The sequence below is a fragment of the Balaenoptera ricei genome, chromosome X, assembly GCF_028023285.1.
Source record: "Balaenoptera ricei isolate mBalRic1 chromosome X, mBalRic1.hap2, whole genome shotgun sequence".
NCBI lineage: Eukaryota > Metazoa > Chordata > Mammalia > Artiodactyla > Balaenopteridae > Balaenoptera > Balaenoptera ricei.
Genome location: NC_082660.1, coordinates 115,792,016 through 115,818,505, shown reverse-complemented (window position 1 = coordinate 115,818,505; position 26,490 = coordinate 115,792,016). Strand labels below are relative to the sequence as shown.

Below are 26,490 nucleotides of genomic sequence, written 5' to 3'. Positions count from 1 at the left end.
ATATACGATGGATTTCTATTTTGAAGCCTGTATCTTCATGCTGTGTTTTTCATATGTTGTAAAATGGAAGCTAATCGTTCCTGAATGCCTTTCTTGGGTGATTTTATATAAAATCGTATTTCATGGTAGAATATTTTATTTCTTTTTATTAAGTTGGCTAACATATTCTTTGAGCTCATTCTAACTTGGAGCCAGCCATGCACTGAAAAATCTTAATATAATTTCTGTGAGTCAGGGAAGTCCCCTGATACCCTAATACTGTGGTTTAAAAAAAAAGTATTAATTACTTGGTAATTAGTATGAGAAAAAGTGCATGGTTATAGTTGATTTCTTAATAGGCTAGAGTCTTTCTATCGAAATTAATGTTGTAGATGTGATAGTTAAATATGGTTATAGAGTAGTAGTATAAAATGGCAATACTAAAGAAATAAGTGATTTGCACATAGTAACTACTCAGTAAATATCCATTGAAGGAATAATGAAAATTTCCAATTAAAGAAGAATTAACAATTCTTTGATTGTATACCATAACAAAGTTCTTCATTAACCTGAAATAGTATGCCATGAAGGAGTTTTATCTAGTTGAAAAATTCCCTGTTACCAAAGCAATTATTGTTTCTATGTTAGCAAATTTGATGTATTTCACTAACTGGAGAAAGGTACACAAAAATTTTTGTGAATATTTAAATTGTTTACTAACAAATTAGTATATATTTACAAAACCAAAATAGAAAGAAATTTATAGCAATATGTGCGCCAAAAACATTTTCCCTTGATAATACTTGGTTTGATAATCACTTATCTAGGCGCCACTTATCTAGTGAGTAAAATAACCAAGAACCAAAATAAATAAGAAGATGAAATAGATGTCTGAAATCTGATTTTGTAATGCACACAGTCTTTATTCATAGAAAAAATCTGAATTCTTGAAGCTTCCACTCTCTCTCTCTCTAAGTTGTTACACTGCAAAGAGTGTAACTTTGCCCTGATGGTAAATAAGGTTATAGTTGATTAGGAAGATGTAGGCTTGAGCCTCTATTCTAAATATTTTTGTAGCCTTTATTAAATCACCCTAACCTCTTTACACCTCAATTTTCTCATATTATTAAAATAGATATTTTTATTTTTCTCACGTAATGCATTCATTTTCTAGACCTGAAATCAGCCATTTAGCTATATAATTTTGATTCTTGCTCTGTTTATCTCAGGGCTTTTTTGAGGCTCAAATGAGATAAGTGAGAAGTGAAAAATTCATTAAAACTTTAGAAGACTTGACAATAAACGTTGTTAGCATGATAATTATGAATAATAATATGTACTATATGTTCAGAAGCATGATTAATGGACTCCTGTCTAGGATGATCATAAGATCTTGGAGACGGCTGGATTTGAACTTGATTTTGAAGAAGGAGAATGGGATTTTTATTGGCACTGTTGAGGATAGCGAACAGCACAAGCCAAAGGCAACACAGATAAATAAGTTGAAGAATCAGAATTTAAAGCTATTGAGCTCAGAGTGATTTTATTTAACTTGGAGATTTATGCATGCTTAAAAATTATATATAAAACAGCCTATTAGATAACTAGTTGCCTAGTCCAAAATACCAGCACTCATTGGTTGTTCAGTTAACCTAAGCAACTGAGAAGAATGTTAGTGTGATTACACAGAAATCAGTCCCAAGTGTCTGCAATATAGCTGTCAGTAATCATGTGCTTGAAGATGGAAAAAAATCATTTCTGTGTTATCTCAAAGAATGAAACGCAGATTTGACAGAGGAGCCCACTGGTGTAATACTCTTATTTTCCTGGCATATATCTATTCTGCTTCTCCTATTAGTATACAGTTGGGAGCATTAAAACATGTGCAGTTTTAGAATCTTTATCACAAAGTACAATTGTGTGTTATTTTCAAAAGGGACTTTTTCTGGGTCTGGTTATAGCCTAAATAGCTCCACTTCTCTTGCAAATACCCTGAATTGCATAATTATTTAGCCTTTAAGGTGATGGTTTTCAAACTTAAAACTATTTTTAGCAATGAAATCTCTATTCAAACAAAATATGTAAAAGTCTCATTTTTTTTTTTAAAGTAAAATGAGAATTTCTCTATCTGACATGCCCACTGAATTCCCTAAAACAGAACCGTGAGGCTCAGGGGAACATAGTTTGAAAGCCATCATACTAACTCCAAACCTTTTCATATGAATAAGTGAGGTATTGTCATTCAAGATATTTAAGATTAGTTGTTTCTACTTTGCATGTAGGAATTAAATAGATAATTTAAACTACCCATCAGATTGTTAAGTGGGAAAAGAACCAGCTTGGTTTTCCATTAGATATCTTAGGATATTTTTTAAAGTATCTTAAGGAGTTTCTCTAAATTTTTAGATTAGAATATAAATTGTTTTTGTTCACAAGCTCAAATGCATTTAAGCATCTGAAGAGAAATTCATTTTTTGGAACTGAGCTTTTAGAGTATTCTCTCTGCTGCCTTTTTTTTGGGGGGGGGGGGCTTGGGTTTTTTTGGTCTGACTTCTTTCATGATAACCTATTTATATATTAATTTGAAAGCATCTTTAGAATTTTCTTGCATAAAAAGTTTATTTCATGAATTGTTCAAACTGTGTAGTCCATAATGGCTATATGTGCAGTTTCTTTCTACCTATTGATCATGTAAATTTTGGTCATTCTTCATTGTCAGTTGTATGATATGGTAATTCAATTATATTACCTTTATCTCCAAAGTATTCTTACTTAATTTTAAATGTAAGGCCATTTTAGTAGCATTTGTAAGCAATACTCTATACTAAAGCAATTTCAAATATCTTTCCCACTATTTTAATCATTGTAGGTGTGGATGAAACTCCGCCTATAATAGAACGTTCTTCTGTTTCTAAAGTAGACACTGTTACTCCAAAAAAGCCAAAGACCAGCGAAAGAGTTTCTGACATAAATCCTTGTGCTTCATTGTCTTTAACTAACTCTCCTTCAGTGACATCCTCCCATGTCTTGCTATCAAAAGGTAATTATGAATCTGGCGTATAAAAAAGAAATTGTGTTATTTATACATAAATTTCAGAAATTGTGATCAAGTTTAAAACTGTTATTACTGGTTGGGTTTAAGGTTAAAAAAGGAGAGTTTGACTCATAAAACTCCTTAATTTATTTTAGGTACAAATACCTCACCAAGTCTCCATAAAACTCGACCACCTTTTCTAAGATCTTGTCCAAAGTGCAATGTTCAGTTCAGTCTTTTGGATCCTTTGAAATATCACATGAAGGTAAAACTTTTTCAAAATTTGATTTTTAAAAATATCCACAAATCTCTGAAAATATTAATATTAAAATATTAAGGATTGATATATAGTAAATGCTAGTTTATCCAGATATTTAGATAAGAAATCTTCTCATTGGTATTTTCATATAACTTAAGTAAAAATTGATACTCATAATGATTAACTTTATAAGAGATTTTAAAATCCTTCCCAATCATTAAATTATTAAAATTAAGTTTACAAACACTACATATTATATTTTAATTTTTAATGAAATAATATATTAATCAGAATATTTTATTGACTAGGTCATGCCATTCTTCAAACTTCTTGGAAAGCAGGCATTTTATTAGGTGCTTAATCTTTCATGTAACTTAATTCCTTTTTTTTACGTTATTTTTTGTCCATGGTGATATATGCATGTCACATTACTCAATGAAAATCTTAGCCTTGCATTTTAATTTTTAGCACTTAGACATAAACAACTAATGGAGCATTTCATATGAAATGATAATTTTAACTCAATCCAGAATATAGTATGTGTAGTTGTTATAAATTAATTCTAGATTTATATTGGTGTAAGAAGCTCTTGAAATTAGGTTTTAGGTAATTTTCAAAGTACTAATGAAAATATTTAAAAATATTTTAGTAGATACTACAGTGTCCTTTGTGTCTGTGGAAAGATAGTCCATATTCTTTTCGTATGCCCAGTATAAATGGCAGGAAGCGGGGAAGGAGGCAAGAAAAAAGGTGGTGTAGAATATATGCAGGAAACAAGGGATGAGAAGAATGCAAGGTAAAGAAAACTATTTAGTAAAAGTTATTGCTCACTATTTCAAAGATTGGCAATTTTTTCATTGAAATTCAGCATTTTACAAAAAAATGTAGAAAGAAAAGGAGCATCCTAGAATTCCAATTACAGTCTCTTTATTCTTGGGCAAAACTGTATTTGATCTATCACTATTTCCATCTCCCTGAGTGTGACTTCTGTTAACTGGACTTTGGGCTTTGGTTTTAAAAGTAAGAAGTAACTTCTACAATGCTTTCAGGTTTCCTATTTATGTAATATTGTGTAGAGATACACAATCAAGTGATGTTTTTATGTTTTGCATCATAGATAGAGAAAAGAAAGGAATGAGTTTGTTAGTTATCTTTAGTTTATTTAATTTGGGGGTAATTATAGTCACATGATTCAAAAAGTATAAGAAGGAATACAGTGAAAAATCTCACCCGGACTCCTGTTTGCCTAGTTCTCAATACAACTCACAAAGGAATCATTTTTTATTAACTTGTTTTGTATCCTCTTTGATTTTCTTTCTGCATATACAGGCACACGTGAATGTTCTTATTTTCCATCTATTAATATACACAAATCATAGCATGTTATATATACTTCTGCACCTGGAGAAAGTGACAGACTTTTTCTAAAATGTAGCTTTTATTTATTGTTTGTGATTAAAACTATGTGAGACTGTCTTTCCACATGAGCTGGCCCTAGTTATAAACACAGAATCATTTTTTGATGTCTAATTTTTAAAAGAAATATAAATAAGGCTTGTATTTTTTTTTCTCTTTCAGCGTTGTTGTCCAGACATGGTAAATGCATTTTTGGAAATGAGTAAAGTAGAACTTTCCAGTACTGAAGATAAAAATGAGACTGGTGCAGAGAAAGGAAAATTGGTTATGTTAGTTAGTGAGTTTTACTATGGAAGACATGAAGGAGCTGTTGATGTGGAACAGAAGACTTATACAACATTTAAATGCTTCAGTTGCTTGAAAGTTCTTAAAAATAATATTAGGTATGTAAATACTTATTTCTATTTCTATTTGAAAATTGGGATGCTACCGATGTAAATATTGTATTTCTTTTTCTGTGCCATCCTAGATAAGCAATTTTAACTTTCTACTAAGAATAAAGGCAGATTTTCATGTTGAAAAGCTTTTATCTTTTCTTGTATTTTTAGGAGTTTGACACTTGGATCCACTTTAGTTGTATATATTTCAGATAGCTTAAGAAAGGACAAAATTTATTTTAAGCTAGGGGAAAATCATTCTTTTCTCTGTATTTATCATTGAACTAGGAATTTCCATGAGATATTTTTATTTCTTAACTGCTTCTGAATCTTATTTTTCCTATCACAAGAAGAACCACTTTATCCAATTTTACCTCCACCATGTTTGTCTTATTTAATGTTCTTTTTTTTTTTTTTAATAAATTTATTTATTTATTTATTTATTGGAGGCGTTGGGTTTTCGTTGAGGTGCACGGGCTTCTCATTGCAGTGGCTTCTCTTGTTGCGGAGCGTGGGCTCTAGGTGCGCGGGCTTCAGTAGTTGTGGCACACAGGCTCAGTAGTTGTGGCTCACAGGCTCTAGAGTGCAGGCTTAGTAGTTGTGGCACATGGGCTTAGTTGCTCTGCGGTATGTGGGATCTTCCCAGACCAGGGCTCGAACCCGAGTCCCCTGCATTGGCAGGCGGATTCTTAACCACTGCGCCACCAGGGAAGTCCCTTAATGTTCTCTTTTACAATTCATATTTATAATTTTAGTACATTTTCCTTACAGAAAAAGTGATTTTTTTGATCGTCTTCTTTAGAGAAGTGCCAGTTCTTTCTTTTTTTTTTTAATTTATTATTTATTTTTGGCTGTGTTGGGTCTTTGTTGCTGCAGGCGGGCTTTCTCTAGTTGCGGCGAGCGGGGTCTACTCTTCGTTGTGGTGCGCGGGCCTCTCATTGCAGTGGCTTCTCTTGTTGTGGAACACCGGCTCTAGGCGCGCGGGCTTCAGTGGTTGTGGCTCGCGGGCTCTAGAGTGCAGACTCAGTAGCTGTGGCGCACGGGCTTAGTTGCTCCGTGGCATGTGGCATCTTCCCGGACCAGGGCTCGAACCCATGTCCCCTGCATTGGCAGGCGGATTCTTAACCAGTGCGCCACCAGGGAAGCCCAGAAGTACCAGTTCTATGCAACATGTCTGCTTTGATTTTATAATTTAACACATTTTCAAAGTAGAGATTTAATTCTCAATGGAATTCTGAGGAGTTATACATGTATGCTTCAAAATTTTAGGAACTTATACTTTGCAGTCTTTGAGTTATATGGCATATTACATATCTATCATCCTAAGTGAGATATAACAAGAACAAAGTAATGAGACATATTGATTGGTATTTTTTAATTGGCTATATAGCCTGACATTGTTTTTCCAATATTTTATTATAAAAAATTTCAGATATTCAGCAAAGTTGAGAAAATTTTACAGTGAACATCTCTATATATTTACCACCTCAATTCTACCATTAATATTTTACTCTACTTGCATTACTACATATCTATTTATCCATAGACCCATCTGAGTTTTTTTATACTTTTCAGAGTAAATTGCAGACATCAATGCACTTCCCTTAGGTGAGATACATATATGTATATGTATGTCTGTACCTATATTGTGACACATACATGCTTATAAACTTTTAAAAATATTTACCCTTGAAAACCATCATTTATAACTAGCATTCTTAAACATTCTATAGATAGGTCATTTCTAAGCTCAGCATTTATTTTTTCTGGTGAATTCTTGGGTCCAAAATGAAGTACATAGAAAAACACTGAAATGCACTGTAATATAAGCCTAAAACAATTGTGAATGCTACATTTATGGTAGCGTTTTATAGTTTTCAAAGACCTTTCACTTATATTATTCATATGAGTTTTCACACTTCTTTACCTCCTTTTATCAAGCCCTACCAGCCATCAATTGCTAATGGTCCCAGTAGCTTAACAGAAGAGAAATTGTTATTTGCGATATAACACTGAAACAACGTTACGATAAAACTCTGTGACTCATAAAACAGAGTAGAACAGTGGTTACCAGGGATGGGGGAATTGGGGATATGTTATTTAGGGGTACAAACTTGCAACTTCTTATAGATAAATAAGTCCTGGAGATCTAATGCACAGCATAATGGTTATAGACAACAATACTGTGTTATAAACTTCAAAGTTGCTAAGAGACTAGATCTTAATTATTCCCACCATAAAAAAAGAAATGATAATTATCTGATGTGATAAAGGTGTTAGTTTATGCTACGGTGGTAATCATATTGCAATATATAAATTATCAAATCGATATACACCTTAAACTTATACAGTGTTATGTGTCAATTATATCGCAATAAAAATAAAATAATGCCAAAAAAACACACCCAACTCTGAGACCTCATTCCATATTATCATTCTTATAGTAAAATACATCAGAAAAGGGACTTCCCTGGTGGCGCAGTGGTTGGGAATCCGCCTGCCAGTGACACAGGGGACACGGGTTCGAGCCCTGGTCCGGGAGGATCCCACATGCTGCAGAGCAGCTGGGCCCATGCGCCACAACTGCTGAGCCTGCGCTCTGGAGCCCGCAAGCCACAACTGCTGAGCCCATGTGCCTAGAGCCCGCAGTGAGGGGCCTGCTCACTGCAACTAGAGAAAGCCCGCGCGCAGCAGCGAAGACCCAATGCAGCCAAAAAAAAAAAAATCAGAAAATAGTGTTGATAAATTTCGTAAAATGCATAGAAAAGTGGTTCACTAGTTAAGTTCCTTGTTATACTTAAATATTATGTATATGATATTAGAAGTTCTTCCAGCATTAGCTTTTTGGCTTTTCTTTAAGATTAGCCCATTTAATATTAAGCATGAAATTTTCTTTGTTTTTTTGTTTTCATTTCAAAAGACTGGCTACAGATTTCTAGATTATCAGAATATCTAGAAATTTTAAACTAACCATGTTTTGTAATACCTAGGAATTTTGTGGCATTTTGACATACTGTTTAGTAAATGAAACCGGAACAGTAAACACTGAATAACCGAAGATGTTATATGTGTTAAATAACATTTTACCTTAATGGTAAAAACTAGGATGGAAAACTGATGGTTTTAAGGGATGGTAGACGCTAATAGCTCAAGATTTCTCCTCTCAGCCCTGTCAACATATTGTAGTATATTTTTCCCTACAGTGAGTGTCACCAAAACCAGTTAGGGTTATTTTATTTTGAGAATAGCCTTGTGAGGGGTTTCCTTTTTTCCACATCTCCATCTACTGGTTTAAGAAGTGTGAGCTGCTGATGGGGGCAGGGTAATAACTGAGAGATAGCTAGTTGGTTAACAGATTATTTTATACAAATAAATTTTACTAAAGTTGTGAGCTGAAAGGTTAATGGCTCATGACCTTTATATGTAAATATTTAGGCAAGACTAGGATTTTTAAATAGATTTAATAGAGATGATGTTAAAATGAAAGGAGAAAAAACGATATTTCACAGTGTACCATAAGCAGCTCTAAAGAGAAGTGGTGTTTTGAAGGTGTGAGGAGATAAATGTTAAAGCCTCTGTAATAATTGCTGCCTAGGTTGCTGACATTATTACTTCATTTCAAGATTATTTCCTTTAGGGACTCATAGTGACTAGCTATTAATATTTGACCCAGACTTGAGATTGTAATTTTGATTAAATAACTTTACGTTGAAATTCAGTAGAACATTTCAGTAAGCCGTTTGAAATAGATATGCCTGTTTATATTGTACTCTCTGCCATTAAAGGTCATAGTTCCTTCTCATAAGAAGCCTTTTAGGGAATCTGACATAGCAGAATGTAGAACTGAAAAATGGACTGTGCTACAAAGGGCACAGTCTGCGAGTTAAAATGAACTGTTTGTGCTAACAGTAAACCTGTATCATTAAATAAAACAAAAGATTCTTGTAATTATAGGTATTAAAATTGCTATTACATGCATGTAGAAACCAAGGCACAAATAAAAATGCTAACAATTTGTCTTTTGAGCAGCTGAAAGCTATTGTATATCGCAAGGCCGTCAAAAGATTTCTGTCATGATTCTGTAGCTGCTCTTGGTGGTAGAGTTTCCTTTAAGTATTTTATTTTAAAATGTAAATAGTATTTCATGTATGGTAAAGAAGCCTGCTGTTTTTCTTTACAAAAAAATTTTAATCTGAAATAATGGTGAAGAAGCAAATTAGCAGTATTTCGTATTAACTATATTAATGGATTATTTTAAAACAAAGATGCAAAGAAGAATGTTTGCTGATGCACTTAATGAAAGTGATCATTTGAAGTGCACACTTTTCCAGAGGACTATATGGCTTTGGAGGTGTTATTTTGAGTCATACAACTGCGTTTTTAGCATTTAGGTTCAGATACTTATTTGTGAGATTTGTCTTTGGTTATAAATTTGAATATTTGCATCTGTTAACAATCATTTATAGGTTTATGAACCACATGAAACATCATTTGGAACATGAGAAACAGAACACTGAGAGCTGGGAAAACCACACCACCTGCCAGCACTGCTACCGTCAGTATCCCACACCATTCCAGCTGCAGTGTCACATTGAGAGCACACACACTCCCCATGAGTTTTCTAGTAAGTCACAATTTTGTTAAAATCCTGAACATTAATGATTTTGATTATCTAACCTATGAAGAATCCTTAAGAATTCTGATGGAAAAATAAGAATAAGAGATAGATTTTGTAATTTGGGGGCAAAGTTGAAAGCATATTTTAACTTGTATAAACTTTTCAATAAAATTACTTACTAAAATTGAAGTCCCTCTTGTAAATTGAAGCTTCCTTGGCATAACTTATGCATTGTATGTAGGAAGTAAATTATAAAACTCAGATTCCCTGGTTTGCAAATATAAAATTAATGGTCTTCATTTACACTCTAATAAGAAAAGTAACTGCAGTGATAGTTAAAATCACAGAGTCTGGAGTTAGCTTGGATTCAAATCCCAGCTCTGCCTCTAATACAGCTGTGAGATGTCAGTCAAGTTAATTAATCTTTCTGTGCCTCAGGTTCCTCATCGGAAAAATGGGGATAAAACTTAACAGTACAGCTCTCAGTGATGGTATGAGAATGAAACAAGCTAATACTAAGCAAAGTCCTTAGAACAGCGTTACAGAATTAACCACTGTAGAATTGTTGGAACCACCATCACCACTGTTATTATTATTATTATTATTATTATTACTTGTTGTTGCTGTTGTTATGGATGTGCAAACTGAATCTTTGATTTATACATCCTTAAAATGATGTAATGTGTTTTTTTCCACTTTCAGCTATTTGTAAAATCTGTGAATTATCATTTGAAACAGAACAGACTCTTTTACAACATATGAAGGACACTCATAAACCCGGTGAAATGCCATATGTTTGCCAGGTACACACACATTTTATTGTGTATTTAGGTGTTTAATTTTCACATGCCATGAAATAGTATTGTTCTTTTGATTTTTTTTTAAAATAAAAATGAGTTACTAAAATGAAGACCCTCTTCAATAGTTGAAACTCTTGGTTTAACTCATGTATGTGTGGATGGTGGGTTGGATTTGACCTGTGGGCCATAGTTTGCTGACCCCTCTACTAGACAAACAAAAAGCCCTGCTGGAGAAAGACAAACATATTGACTTTCTTACCCTGTAGGGAAGAATATAGACGTGTTAGAGAAATAAGAAATACTGTTAGTTACGGGGAACTCAACTAAAGGCTTTGGGGCCAGTATTTTTCCCGAATTTCAAGTGGTTCCCAGTAAGATAGCAAGATAAAGATAAATTGCCTCTGTTACAGCCTGGATGCTATTTAAAATCCAAAGAAGAGAATCCTCATTTGACGTAACAGGAAAAACTTTATAGGTCAAGAGGTGTCAGACTTTGAAAATTCAAGTCAGGATGGGGGATAGTAGATCTGAAAAGAAGGGAATCTACTGATGTTTAGGAATATATCCCTAAACTTTGAAAGACAACTTTTCTGCTTCAGAGATTATCTGTATTACTTGCAGTATCAGGATCCTTGGTTGTATAGGCAGCAGAGCTGAATTAGTAGTACATCATGTTACTCTAAACAAATGACTTATTGTTGCTACTTTGATATAATTGCATACCGTTTATAAATTTTCAAGTTAAATTAAATCTTCTTTATATTTCTAGGTTTGCCAGTTTAGATCATCAACATTTTCTGATGTAGAAACTCATTTTAGAGCATCCCATGAAAATACTAAGAACTTGCTGTGTCCATTTTGCCTCAAAGTTAGTAGAATGGCAACCCCCTACATGAATCATTACATGAAGCATCAGGTGAGATATAGCAGTTCTTATTTGTTCATTTTGTCTTAGTGTAAAGGTTATATATATAAACTTAGAACATTGGTTAGATTTGTTCTAGAAGGAAAGCAAAGTTGTTCCAAATGACACCATTAATTTATAATTTATGCTGAAATACTTGTGAAACTTCCACTTCTTTTCTTTGTCTGCTTCCTGGTGATGATGAGGCTCATGGATAGTGAAAATTCTGAAAGGTAGGTACAAATAGGAGCCTAGTGTGGAGGGGAAGAGGAAAGATGAGTGGAATATTTACATTGGACATTTCAAGGGTTTAAGAGTGGTGAGAATGGGAATGATTTTAAAGAGCAGGGGAAAGGATAAGTTTGAACTAAGGAAGATAAGATTGAGGATTCACAATCTTCTGTTTTCCTCTCTCTTCAAACTTTATCTCCACTTTCTAGTCCACCTTTTTTTTTTTTTTGGCCCCACGGCTTGTGGATCCTAGTTCCCTGACCAGTGGAAGCGCAGAGTCCTAACCACTGGCCCGCCAGGGAATTCCCTAGCCCACTTTTTATTATGAGAAGACATGTGGTTGTCATCAGTGATCCAGGATGGTCTCTTGTAGCAGCCAGTGCAGTGACAAAGGAAACAGCAATGACACATTTCTAGATATGTGAACTATGCCAAAGAACAGTGTTTAGGTTATAACTTGTTTCTTAGATGACTTTTACCAGTTCTGCTTTTGTAATTTCTGGAATATCAGTACTAGTGCTTGCACCTTTCCCTTGAATTTTCATTTTATGCTTGCTGGTTCTTTTCCTGACACAATTAGACCATCCTTTATTTGGGCTGAAAACTTGATAGAACAGTGAGCCTATTCTTGAGTGCTTGAAAGAGCAGTCATACATTTGCCAAAATCAGAAGTCAGTGAATTTACTGAATCTGATTATGTAATCAAGTTTAGCCTCCTCACTGATCAGCTCATTACATTTCCTTATTATTGAATGCGTTATCATGGCCATTTTATTCAGCACTTGTGCTAACACTGCGTTCAGTTCCAGTCATTATATAATCATGAAATCAACTTATAGTTGTTAATTGGAAAAAATCATAAATATAGAATATCCAAATACATTCAAGATCACCTGTGTTATGGCAACATGCTTATTTTTTTATCCTGGTATGTCACCTCACTGTTAAACTCTGGCAAAATCTTTCTATTCTAGAGTTCCCCCATGTTCCATCAGATGTCAAATAGATGTTCTACTCTAAAATTGTTCCTGGAAAAAGAAATTCAGTAAATGGCTGCACTTACAAAATGAATAGTTTTTTGTTTATTTTTTAATAGGATTTTTCAGAGCTTTTAACATGCTAAAACATGCTTAAAAGATCATAAATCTCCAAGCAAGTGATATTGTATATGTTGTTCCCAAAACTTATTTGACTATTGAATCCTTTATTTGCACAAGTACATATTAAGATTTCTTGAGGAATAGAGTTTTTGAAACACTGATCTTGGTGCTCTATATTTCATCTTTTAACCTTTGATTTTGAAAGAAAGAATGAGATATAAAGCAGTAGCTCTATTTTATTATGAAGCTTTTAATGTAATTCTTTCTCTTGTGCTTTACTAAGCTCCAGAGTGAGGTGTAGATGTGGAGGGAGTAATAGATGCTTAGAAAGGTAAGAAAGAGACGGATGGGCTTGCTATGTGGACTGTGTCTCCTAAATGGTTTAACCTGATCTGTAGTCACTCTTGCTGCCGTGAGTTGTATGTCTTAACTTGCCACATATATAGGAAAGCGTTAACCCAGCGGGTCTGAGTTGCTCAAATCATGCACATTTTCAGAAGAGTCTGCTTGCATAACTAGCTCTTGGCTAACTGTGGAAACTGAGCCTTTGTTATTAATTGATGAGTGTTTTACACGCCTGGAACCTTGAGCCATGTGGTACCAGCTTTTCTAGATCTTGTGCAAAAATATGATTATGGTGAACGCCTGCTTTTCTTCTGGAGTCTGAAGATTTGGTGACTGAACCCCATGAAAAACCTGGGCTCTTAGACTCAGAGAGCTTCCCTGGAAAACAAAATAAAACAACACAAAACAAAACCAAAAAACTTCATACCTGTTGCTGCAGTTAGTTGCTGGGGGATTGATAAGCATATCCTATGCAGCTCCACTGGGAGAGGGCACTTGGAGACTGGCGCCAGTATCCTCCAGACTTCACCCAATGCACTTGTTTCCTTTATTAATCCTGTTCTGTATCCTGTCACTGTAATAAATCATAGCTGTGAGTATAACAGCTTTTAAGCCCTATAAGTCCTTCTATTGAATCATCAAACCGGGGAGTAGTCTTGGGACTACTGACACAACATGGGTGCCCAATTTTTTTGTAAGTTTGGAGTACCTAAGAGGTAGGCAGTCAGCAATCAATAGAGGAAAGACTCTATCAATAAGAAGCGTCGTCAGGCATCCTTCAAAGTATTTCAGTTTGTATATAATTGTTCACAAAAGACTCAAAAGCCATAGCTGAGCAAGATTATAAGCTTGTAATTGAGATGATATTAGGGCAATTTTAGACCATAAGAATTGTTGAGTCTGTGGCTCATTTTATTCTTTTTAAAGACTTTGGTTGTAACCTTTTCCTTAAAAGAATAGATTATTATGTATTGAGTGATTTCAGAGCTAACAATGTAGTTTGTACAACTTTTAAGAAAGGATGAAGGATTTCAGATGTGTTAAATAGCCTCATTAGATCTTTATAGTAATAACAAGCAGTTAACATATACTAATCACTTGCTGTATGACAGCCACTAGTGCTTTTACTTGCATTATCTTGTCTGATCCTTACAACCACTCTACAAAGCAGGTATGCAATCATTTCCATTTCATAGATAAGGAAACAAAGCTTTATAGAAAGTAAGTAAGTTACCTTGCCCAGTGTCACATTCTCTAATAGTTGGCAGAGCCAAAAATTGACCTAGGGCCCAAGCTTTTACCACAGAGTCATTCTTCACTGACATTAGGTCTAAAGGCAGATATTACAGAGAGTCAGAATTAGCCTTGAAAACCCTCAAATCACCCAAAAGATATAGTATCCTTGTCAAAAAGTTCAACACAATTTTTTTCTCTACCCTTGGAATAGGTCACCATTTTTTTGGTTGAACATGTTATTTAAAAAACATACTGGGGGCTTCCCTGGTGGCACAGTGGTTGAGAATCTGCCTGCCAACGCAGGGGACATGGGTTCGAGCCCTAGTCTGGGAAGATCCCACATGCCGCGGAGCAATTAGGCCCGTGAGCCACAACTACTGAGCCTGCGCGTCTGGAGCCTGTGCTCCGCAAGAAGAGAGGCCGCGATAGTGAGAGGCCCGCGCACCGCAATGAAGAGTGGCCCCCGCTTGCCACAACTAGAGAAAGCCCTCGCACAGAAACGAAGACCAAACACAGCCAAAAATAAATAAATAAATAAAATTTAAAAATTAAAATGAAAAACGTACTGTATTATTCTCAGCACATCACAGGTATACATGCATAAGAGAGATATGAAAGACTTGAGTCCATCTAAGGGAACAGTAGGTTAATGTCCCCATCTCAGGGCTCTGGGCAAATGCTCATTGAATGGAATGGCAGACATTTTGAACTAGTTTAATTGTGCTTGCTTCTCATGTGCACTCTCTGTCAGTCTCTTGCTGCCTGCCTTACTGGTTATTTAACAAATATTTACTGTTTAATGTATGCCAGGGACTGTTTTACAGAAGTGAGCAAAACAAAGTTTGTGCCCTCTGGAATTTGCATTATGGTGGCAGGGGGGAGAGAGAATGAGAATGTGTATTATGTCTGAATATATCTGTATGCCAGCTGATAATAAGTACCATAGGAAGGAAATACGTGAGGATAGGGAATGCCAGGGCTTAGGAGGTGAAAGAGTAGCTTCCGTTTTTTTATATGGGGTGGTCAAAGAAGCCTCTCCAGAGGAAATAAGGGATTAAGCCATGTGGCTATCTGGGAGCGAATGTTCCAGGCAGAGGGAACAGTAAGTAGGCAGTGAGGTGAGCATATATCTAGATGTTCAAGAAGCAACAAGGAGGCCAGTGTGGCTGGAGCATGGTAAACAAGTGGGAGGAAGAGTAGTAGGAAATGAGGTTGTAGCAATAGAATGCGGGGAAGATAGTATATGGCCTTGTAAGCCAGAGTCAGGATTTTGGAGTGTTATGGGAAGCCATTGGAGTGTTTAGGCATGTGAGAGATTATTCTGGCTGCTATGGAGAGAATAGACTGTTGGGAGGGAAGAGTGGAAACGAGAAGGTAGGAGGCTATTGTGAGAGTGCGGGTGAGTGGCTTGGACTGATCTGGTGGCAGTGGTTGGAGGTGATGACAAGTGGAAAGATTATGCTTTTGAAGGTAGAGCTAAAAGGTTTTATCAGTGGGGTGTGAGAGAAAGAGTTAAGAGTGACCAAGTTCTTCCGTCCTGAGCAGCTGCAAGAATGACGTTCCCATCTATTGAGATATTGGGAAGATGAGGGAGGGAACAGATTTTTTTTCAGGGTGGATGGGGGAAAATCTAGAGTTTAATTTTGTCCATGTTGATTTGAAGTGCATGTTAGATATCAAGTAGTGATGTTGAGTAGGCAGTTGGATGAATACTATTTAAAGTCATGAAACTGGATGAGATATAGGTACAGGTAGAGAAAAGATTTCTGGGAACTATATCTGGGGAACTTTCTGTCATGTTACCTTGCTGTCAGCTTCTTGACTGAGTTTTTTTTTCCCCCTCTTTCCCCTCTCTTGAGTACATATAGGTGAATCTGTTTATGTTGGCTGTACCTATGATATGATCCAATTAACCATACTTCTTAAGATGAAACTAAAATAGTAATACAAGTACATTATATTTACCTATTGCTTTGAACTTTGTAAGGAATTTTTATGTATCAAATGCCTGCTGTGCACCAGTAATGGCTAGGTACTTTAATGTATGTTACCTCATTTGATTTTTCCTAAATGTTTATTTATGTTTTAAATGCAAATAGTGATGAACCTGTGGAGATACAGCTTTAGAGAAAACATTTTTATATTTGTACGTTGTTCCAAATTTACAGATGAATGTACAATACATATTTTAATTGATGACAGCATATACAAAAAACTGCAGTTGCTAATATGTAGTAGAAAGAACACTAACTAGCTGTGAGCAAGTGCCTTACATCTCTCTTCGGTCCTGTTTCCTATTGGTAAGGTAATAATATGACCAGGTTTCAGAAGGAACGTAGTCAAGGAGTTCTCAAATAGTAAATTCAGATCAGTTGTTCTGATTTATGCTTCTGTAACCATAACGTCCAATATCAGTCACTAGCCACGTGCATCTATTTAAATTTAAATTAATTTAAAATTAAAATTAAATAAAATTTAAAAATCGATTTCTCTGTTGCACTTGCCACATTTCAAGAACTCAATAACCACATGTGGCAGTGGATACCATATCAGACAGTGCAGTATAGCACATTATCATCACTGTTGAAAGTTCTGTTGGACAAACGCTGACATATACAACCATTTCTATAACATAACTTTCTTGGGAGTGTCTGGTTAAATTTGTTTGGTTTTAGAAAGTTCAGTTTACCAACTTGTGAAACAAATGGAAATAACAAAAATTATTTGATCTTTCCAAGAATAAAAATATAATATAGCTCATTTTCATGGTATCATATATTTGAATAGTTTATACTTCAAATTAATAATTAGATAAACTCACACTACAAATAGTATAGGACTTGTCCCACTGTAATCTAATTGATATAATTATCATATTGATTGCCTGTATGATAACAAATACTTTTGAAACTCAAATACTAATGCAAGAAGTACTTGTAAAAAATGAAATATTTTGGAATTATTTATGATAGGATGTGGTAAAATTCTGGTTTTAAAATTCTTTAGCTATTAGAATTAGCAATTTCAGGTCTCGGGATTTGTGGTGGTAGAAATTATTTTCTAATATTATTTCTAATATTTATTGTAAACAGAAGAAAGGAGTTTATCGTTGTACAAAATGCAGACTACAATTTTTGACCTACAAAGAGAAACTGGATCACAAGACCCAGCATCGGACATTTATAAAGCCTAAAGAGCTAGAAGGATTGCCTCCTGGTACAAAAGTGAGTTTTAAATATGTTGTATTTTAACATTGTATGATAATAGAAATAAACCCCTGCCTGTTTTTATCTATTCAGTATAATATTAAAAATTGACTTCTTGTTGTCATTAAAATTTTAATTTTAGGTTTTATCATTCTTATGCTTGGAAAGAAAATTTTTTATCCATTGTTTTTTGAGTTGATTGAAATGTGCTATATTGGAGCATATTCCTTTGCAGTGAGTGCAACTATATTAACTGGAGACTGAGTCATTGTGTTGTTTCAATATTCTTTTTTTTTTAAATAAATTTATTTATTTATTTTTGGCTGTGTTGGGTCTTCGTTTCTGTGCGAGGGCTTTCTCCAGTTGCAGCGAGCGGGGGCCACTCTTCATTGCGGTGCGTGGGCCTCTTACCGTCGCGGCCTCTCCAGTTGCAGAGCACAGGCTCCAGACGCGCAGGCTCAATAGTTGTGGCTCACGGGCTTAGTCGCTCCGCGGCATGTGGGATCTTCCCAGACCAGGGCTCGAACTCGTGTCCCCTGCATTGGCAGGCAGATTCTCAACCACTGTGCCACCAGGGAAGCCCTGTTTCAATATTCTATAGTCTGGGGACTTGCCTGGTGGCGCAGTGGTTAAGAATCCGCCTGCCAACGCAGGGGACACGAGTTCGAGCCCTGGTCTGGGAAGATCCCACATGCCGCGGAGCAGCTAAGCCTATGCGCCACAGCTACTGACCCCACGCTCTAGAGCCCGTGAGCCACAATTACTGAAGCCCACACACCTATGAGCCCATGCTCCACAACAAGGGAAGCCACTGCGATGAGAAGCCCACGCACCGCAATGAAGAGTAGCCCCCGCTCGCCGCAACTAGAGAAAGCCCGCACAGCAGCAAAGACCCAACGCAGCAAAAAAAAAGAATTAATTAATTAATTATTTTTAAAAAAACCTTAACTTTAAAAAAAAATATTCTGTAGTCTGTTTTTGAGCTTTTCCAGTTGGCAGCGTACATGTCTGCTTCATCTGGTGAGGAATCATGTTTAATTTATCTTTGTGTCTCCAACATCTGTCATAATGCCTTGAATGCCGTAGTTTGTTGAAGTTGGTATTACTGAGTCTACTCTTAGAGAAGCAAATTCTCTTGATTAGCATTGCAGTGTTAAGTGAGCAAACACACATCTGACTACAAATTTCATTTTCCCTCTGCCTTATGTACATCTGTTTTCTTTGACTTCTTTTATGTAAAGTCAGCTTTTGACTCTTTGCTCCAGTAGAGGGATGCACAATCCAAAGTGAAATAATTCCCAAGCATTCAGTACTTATATTTGAGTACTAAACTTTGATGTGAGTATGTCTGCTATTTGAGTTCATTAAAATAATGTAAAGCAATGCTCTGAAGCTCTAGAGGGAGAGAAGCTATCCAGTATCCTTCCCTGTAGTCCATTCATTCCATGCTGGAACAAGACATGCAGAATACTAACATAAGCAGTGCAATCCTCTCTCGTATCTTCCCTTATTAATAATAATAGTAATAATTAGTATACTATAATTATGATATTATTAATAAATGATACTAAATGTCTTGTTAGCACTTCAGAATTAAGCTTTCCATGTGCTTTTTCATACATTCTATTATTTAATCCCTGTAGCAAACCAGTGAGGTAGAGAAGGCAGGTATTATTCCCATATTACAGATGAGGCTTAGAGAGGATAAGTTACTTACTCAGGGTCACATGGCTAGGAAGAGGTAGTACTGAAATTTAACCTCAGGTCTTTTGACTCCTAGTTCAGTGCTTTTTGTATGATACCAAATATATAGGTGACTGTTTTTCATTATCAACCAATGGGTATAATCAGACATTTCTTTTTCTGAATATTAAATGAGAAATTTTATATTAGTTCCCTCTAAGAAAATTCTGAATATTATTAAATTCTCCATGCTGTATGATGAGTTGATGTAACCTCCACAGTAGTAACCTTTGCCCGAAGAACCCCCAGAGAGAGAAGGTCACATTTACTGGAGATCTGGTTTTTTTGGGGGGGTGCATTGTTGTTTTTAATTGAGGTATAGTTGATGTACAATATTATATAAGTTTCAGGTGTTAACAGTGATTCTGGAGATCTGTCTTATAGTTACCAAAGAGTAATGCATGCCTTTCCAGAGTTATTTCAGGATTTGAGATTTAAATTTTGACCTCTATATTTGCCAAAGCTGTTTAGTTATATCAGAGCATAAAATAGCCATGGAATGTGCTCTTTTGACCCATTACTATCTGTGTTAACATATAAATGCTATCAATACAAAACTAGTATTACAACAGTAAATAAATACTGAGGTAAATTTCATTTAATTGGTATGACCATTTAGAATAAATGCGAGACTTACCTGATTGTAGTTTATACTCTGATGTTTAACTTTTTGTATTGCAGTGATTTTTTTTTTTGGTAACAGCTTTATTGACATGTAATTCATATACCATATGATTCACCCATTTAAAGTATACAATTCAGTGGTTTTTAGCATATTCACAGAGTTGTGAAAACATCACTACAATCTATTTTAGAACATTTTATCACCCCCTAAAGAGACCCCATATCCATTAGTAGTCACTCCCAATTTCCCCTCCACCAGCAACAGGCAAACTTTAATCTGTTTTCCATCCCTGTTGGTTTTCCTATTCTGGACATTTCATACAAATGGAATCATACAATATGTGGTCTTTTATGACTGGTTTCTTTCACTTAGCATAATGTTTCTGAGGTTCATCCATATTGTAGCTTGTATCAGTACTTCGTTCCTTTTTAAGGCTGTATTAGTACTTGTGTATCAGTACTTTATTCTTTTTTATGGCTGGATATTATTCCATTGTATGGATATACCATATTTTATTTATTCACTCATAAGTTGATGAGCATTTGGGTTGTTTCCACTTTTTGGCTGTAATGAATAATGCTCTCATGAAAATTCATGTACAAGTTTTTGTGTGTACATTTCTCTCGAGTAGAATTGCTAGGAGTGGAACACCTAGGATTATATAATAATTCTTACGTTTAACATTTTGAAGAACTGCCAAACTGTTTTCCAAAGCTACTGCACCACTGTACGTTCCCACCAGCAATATATGAGGGCTGCAATTTCTCCACATCCTGTCAGCACGTGCTGCTACCTGTCTTTTTCATTATAGTCATTTAGTTGGTCTGAGGTGATACATTACTGGAGTTTTGATTTGCATTTCCTTAATGACTAATGATGTTGAGCATCTTTTCATGTGCTTATTTCATGTGTATATCTTCTTTGAAGAAATGTCTATTCAGATCATTTGCCCATCTGTTAATTGGGTTATTTGTCTTTTTATTGAGTTGTAAGAGTTCTTTATATATTCTGTATACAAGTCCCTTATTAGAGATATGATTTGCAAATATTTTCTCTCATTCTGTGGTTATCTTTTAACTTTCTTAATAGTGTCCTTCAAAGCACAAAAGTTTTAATTTTTACCAAGTCCATTTATCTATTCTTTCTTTGGTTGCTTGTGCTTTCAGTATCATATTTAAGAAATCATTGCCTAACCCAAGGTCATGAAGATTTACTCCTATGTTTTCTTCTAAGAGTTTTAGAGTTTTAGCTCTTACAGTCTGGTCTTTGATACATTTTGAGTTAATTTTTGTATTTAGTATGAGGTAGGGGTCCAAATTCATTCTTTTGCATGTAGATATCCAGTTGTCCCAGCACCATTTGTTGATAATACTGTTGTTTCCCTCACTGAATTGTTTTGGCATCCTTGTCAAAAACCAGTTATGGCCTGCATAATGTGTGATCTTTTTAATATTAATGTGATGCTTAATTTTCTAAAAATGTATATTGCCTTCATTTTTATAGGTTACTATTCGAGCTTCAGTTGGACCTCCTCATTCAGGGTCATCAACTACATCTTCCAAGGATACTCCAAGCACTTCTCTTCAGGTCTCACCTCCAAGGTCTACAAGTACAACTGCTGAAAATCCTACAAGAGCTAATGAAAGTAAATATAAGACAAGAAAGCCTTGTGCAGCTACGTCCACTGCAAGTAAGCAAGGTGGAGGTGCATTTGAATATAAAGCAAAAACCTATTACAAGCAAAAGCAAGAGCGCAACAGGAAGAATAAAATCAGCATAGCTTTGAAGAACTTAAGGTAATATCTTTTATTCCTGATCTACAATCCTAATTTAATATTAAATATTAAAGGTTATTTTAATATAGCTTAGCATATCACTAGATATGCACATTTACATGATAATCACTTATCTGGCATGAAGGCCAAGAAGATAATAAAAAGGTACTTTTTACAACTGCTGAACAGAACTTGAATTACTGAGTTTATTGTATAATTGTCATCTTTTACACTAATCTTATATTTTATGCTTATATCTTGTGATAGTTGAATTGTTAACGTGATCCTTTTTATTCCAAGGAAACATTAACTGGTATTAGACTTTTTTACTTATTCTAGCCTGTTGTTTCCAAGCAGATTTTCAAATTATAAGTCTCTATTTAAAGATTTAATTTAAACACCTTGGCTTCAATTAATAAAACATTAATAAGGCTTTACCTTATTTTTTTGTTTTACAATATATTTTTATCATTTTTTTCTGTCTCCATAAGGTGTCTTCAGGGAGTTCACAAGTGCATTGAGTGTCGTTCCGGAATAAAAGATTTTGCAAGCCACTTTTCAATGTATATGCACTGTAATTTTTGCAGATACAAAACAAACTGTAACAAAGGCTTTGTAAATCATATGGTGAGGTGAGTTAAACATGTACACTGCCAGTCAAAACTGCCATTCAAGATATTTGGTTTTTGAAAACAAAGCCAGTTTGTCACATCAAGGATCTAAAAAGATCTAGCAACAGGGAACTTCTAGGATATTACCCAATACTGTTTTCCAGCATAATAACTCATGAAATTAGTGGAACAAAAATTTCAAGAACAGTTAGACTAATGAAATTAGAATAGGTTTGTTAGGGAAATTATTTTTTGAAGTCTTTCAAAAAGTGGTCCATAAAATTTTAAATGTTTCCAAAATATTTATCAAATAAATACATGTAACCACGTGAGTGTTATGCACTTCAAAGCAGTCAACTTTTAGAGACTTCAGCTTTGTCAGAGACGCCAGGAACGTCATCGGTGCTCACATGCTCGCTCTCTCGCGCTCGCTCTCTCATCCATCTGTCTGTCCATTTGTCTTTCAGGCCATCTATCTTTGCATTCATTTGATGAATGTGAAATGAGGGAGTACAGGGATATTCCGGTCATGACGCTACTGTTGGAATTTCTTTTCATATATCAATTCTGTTTACATTATTTGAGCACCTACCATGTACTCTATTGCTAGAGAAAGACTTCAGAGCCCACATTACTTTCATTTGAACCTCATTGGTACTTATGCCTCCGGGATAGATTTTTTTTAATAGACAAAAATTATTCAGATATAAATATACTAAGTTGATTATTCAGATTGAGGTAGTTCCATTTATTTTCAGTCAGAAATAAGGTATAACCAATAAAAGTGGTTTTCTTGCAAATCATAACAAGACCTCTACATTACTTTATGGTCATAGTTAACTACCACTTTCAAGGATTTGCCCACATTTTTTAATGCCTTCAGAACTTAGCTCTCAGTTGTTGTTTTTTTTCCCCTTGATGATCAGCCTGTCATCATGTTGCCTTAACTTCTTTAATGCCAGCACTTCACATCCACCTCTGAGGTGTTGTACCCCCTTCTTTACCACCATCCAATTTTACCTCATCATATACAATATTCATTCGTTTTGAAATCTCATTACCCCAGGACTTTCAGTCTTGACCCCTCTTTCCATTCCAGCATCACCAATCCAATCGTATAGTCAGCTTCACCCTCAAGTTCATCTGTTTTGAATGTTGCTTTGTTTTTTGTTCTAGAATCCTTTATATCTTCAATCATGCTTAACCTTGCTATCCTTGACTCTCTTATCCTTTTTGATATTCCTCTATGCTCAATTCTAGACCACCAAACTGTGCTTGATTCAGTCAGCTCTGAATTCCTGATCTTTAACTTTAATGTGGTCCTGTCTTTTTAAAAATACCTCTTTGTTTTTATCTACCACATGTTTAAATCCTTTTCAGTACTGTCAAGATTTTATTCTAGTCTCTCAGTTGTTAACCTTGCCTACTAGTTACTCAGAGGTCATCCTTTTCATTTTTCCCAAGGTTAACCTCTTCCTACCTCGTTTTTTTTTCCTTCATCCAGACATTAATCTCAGAAAAAGATATGTCCTCTTTTTCAAAGTTAATCCTGCCCCTCATCTCCTCCATTTCCTCCATAATCTTATGCACCTTCATTTCATCTTTTTCTCTCTACCACATTCCTTCTGCCTGCAAATATTTTCAGGTATTTTTTTCTTTTTTAGGATGAGGGAGATTTGCCTTTACTTTGCATATTTTCTTATCTTCCTTTTACTGTCAACATTTGTAAAGAGTATTCTTTACTATCTTGTTTGTCATTTCTTTACCCTTTGTAATTTGAGTATCACCCCCATCTATCAGTTCAAGCTGCCCCTTTGAAGGTTATCAGTCATGTCCTAATCACTCAGTGTACTCACTGCTTTTCATTCTTACTCCTCCATGACTTCTTTAGAGTATTTGATACTTTCGATCACTCACTTTTGAAACTCTTCTCAATTTCTCTTAAACTATTACCACCATTTTTTTCTTGTTTGCTACTCCTCTGTTTCATTACCTTTTCTTTCTTCAGCTCTTCTTGCCTCTTTACGTTTCTTTTCTTGGTACTTCAACCACTCTCAGAGTTTTATCTTTTACCTTTCAACTGTAAATCCTTCAATTTCAATGCTGAGTTTTCCTGAGATCCAACTCTTCATCTCTAACTAGTTGATAGATATTTTCACCTTTAACTCACTGGCATTTATATAGGACACAAATAAGTCAAACATTTTTGTCTGTCTGGGATCCAAACTCTTATCACCCCAATACCCTTTAAGCTCAGTCTGTCTCCATGCATTATTTCCATAAATGTGAAGCATCACCTGGAAATAATACACTTTAAGTTTCTGAAGCCTGTGGAGTTCTCTTGATCTGCCACCATTCATCATGGCTTCCTGAAAGTCCATCTTCTATAATTTACCACTCTGCCTCACAACTACTGCAGTGGTTCTGCACCCATACCTTAGTTGTTCCAAACCAGACCACAGCCACCCTCTCTCTCAGTATACTGCTGGGGAGAATGCTGGTCTCTTATTCTGTGCCAAACACATGGCTGCCCCAATGGGGCTTTAATTCTGCCCCTAATTTCCAAGAGATTAAATTGGAAATTATCTTTGGTGTTTCTTAAACCCATGGATCATTCTGTCCTCTCCTTTCCCATTTTCCATAGGCTCCTCAACTGTCCTGTAGGACCTCTAACCCCATTCTATCCCAAAATATTCCCAATTGGCTCCAGGCTTCCTTCATAGCCTTTTTCTAATTTCCAGTTAGCCCCAACCCTGCACTGCATTGTCGTCATGCACACTGATTGCTTACTCATCGTCAGCCTCATGTAGAACTGAAATCTTCCACTTCTGCTCTTCTAAGGGCCTTGAAGCTCTCTCTGTGTTTCCCCTACTTCATTGGTGCCTTGCTTCCCTGGTTGCCTCAAGTACCTCCCCGTTAATTGGATACCCTCACTCCGACCCATGTGGACTTTTGTTATAGGATTAAGCTCTGTACATACAGAAGCTTCATTTTTCTCAGAGGTTGAGTATCTTTATTCTCAGCCCATACCAACTCTGTAATCATAGAGAAGTCAAGCCTCCCAGATTAATTAATCTTCCCCAATGTATAGTTTGTCCCATATTCAATATCTAAAGTGACTTTTCCTTATTCTTTGGAATGCCCTTCTCCTTCCCTTTCATTTTACCTTCTGTGAAGTATCTGATCACCATAGCCACTCGTAGGAATCAGTTGTTTCTTTTTGAGTTCTGTACTACTCAGCTGTTCTGCCTCATATTAAATATGTGTCTATGTCTTACCTACTTGAGAGAGCAGTTCTTTGTATTCACCATAGCACCTATTCTGAGGATTTTTTCTTGGGATTATAGGTAGCCATTCTTTGCCGATATATACATGGTATGCTGATGATAGTTACTGTGTGTCTAAGGGTAACCATTGACTTGATGTGTTGTCTGGTTTGGGTCTGTCAGTGCAAGCTAGGGCTAGTACTTTTCAAACTTTATCTTGCGTAAGAATCGTCTGAAAAACTTGTTGAAACTGATTTCTGGGCTCCACCACCAGAGATTAATTCAGTAGGTCTGGAGTGGGAGCTGAGACTTTGTATTCCTAATAAGCTCCCAGGTGATACGGATGCTGCTTGTCTATGGACCACAGTTTGAGTAATACTGTGCTACACTAATCCCAGCTAATTCTGCCTGACTTTCTAATACAGGAAAGCTTTCCCTATCAGTTTAAAAGGGGGAATAAAAGCTATTAGCATTGGCTACAAAATTTGGTTAGTGGTTTTCTGTTCTGTGCGTAGAGAAAGTATTGTTTTAACTCATGAGCTCTGCTTTTAATTCGCGTTCTTTAAAAGCTCTCCTAGTAATTGCAAAAGATTCTTTAAATGTTTCATTTTACTGATGGTAAGTAATGTCATTTAGCCCAAGAAACATTTACTTCCAGGATCATTCAGATTGGTCCCCTGGGCTAAGTATATCAAGATTAGAAAGTAATAATTATTATTCATAACAATTTATATTACAGCAAAATACATTATTAGCCAATACCTTTTAAGTTGTTCTCAACTCTTAACAGTTGAAAAAATTAATTTGATGCTCTTTGCATTTTTAACTCTAAAGGTTTTTTTTTTTAATAACGGTGAGGTATGATCATTTAAGAATATTCTCAGGGAAATATGTTGTTCGAAAACACACAGGGAAAATGAAACGTAAGATAAAAATCTTGAATTAAACAGAGATGCTAATAGAGC

General features: G+C 35.4%; 1 protein-coding gene across 1 annotated transcript in view; it reads left to right on the top strand.

Moving 5' to 3' along the window:
- Positions 1 to 26,490, top strand: part of ZNF280C (zinc finger protein 280C) — a 61,781-nt gene that overhangs the window by 22,380 nt on the left and 12,911 nt on the right. The window contains exons 8-16 of the mRNA XM_059910127.1: positions 2,849 to 3,019; positions 3,169 to 3,278; positions 4,851 to 5,071; positions 9,532 to 9,689; positions 10,386 to 10,486; positions 11,253 to 11,399; positions 17,392 to 17,523; positions 21,377 to 21,669; positions 22,140 to 22,280. Of these exons, the coding sequence (XP_059766110.1) occupies positions 2,849 to 3,019; positions 3,169 to 3,278; positions 4,851 to 5,071; positions 9,532 to 9,689; positions 10,386 to 10,486; positions 11,253 to 11,399; positions 17,392 to 17,523; positions 21,377 to 21,669; positions 22,140 to 22,280 (1,474 nt within the window). The remainder of the gene's footprint in view (positions 1 to 2,848; positions 3,020 to 3,168; positions 3,279 to 4,850; positions 5,072 to 9,531; positions 9,690 to 10,385; positions 10,487 to 11,252; positions 11,400 to 17,391; positions 17,524 to 21,376; positions 21,670 to 22,139; positions 22,281 to 26,490) is intronic.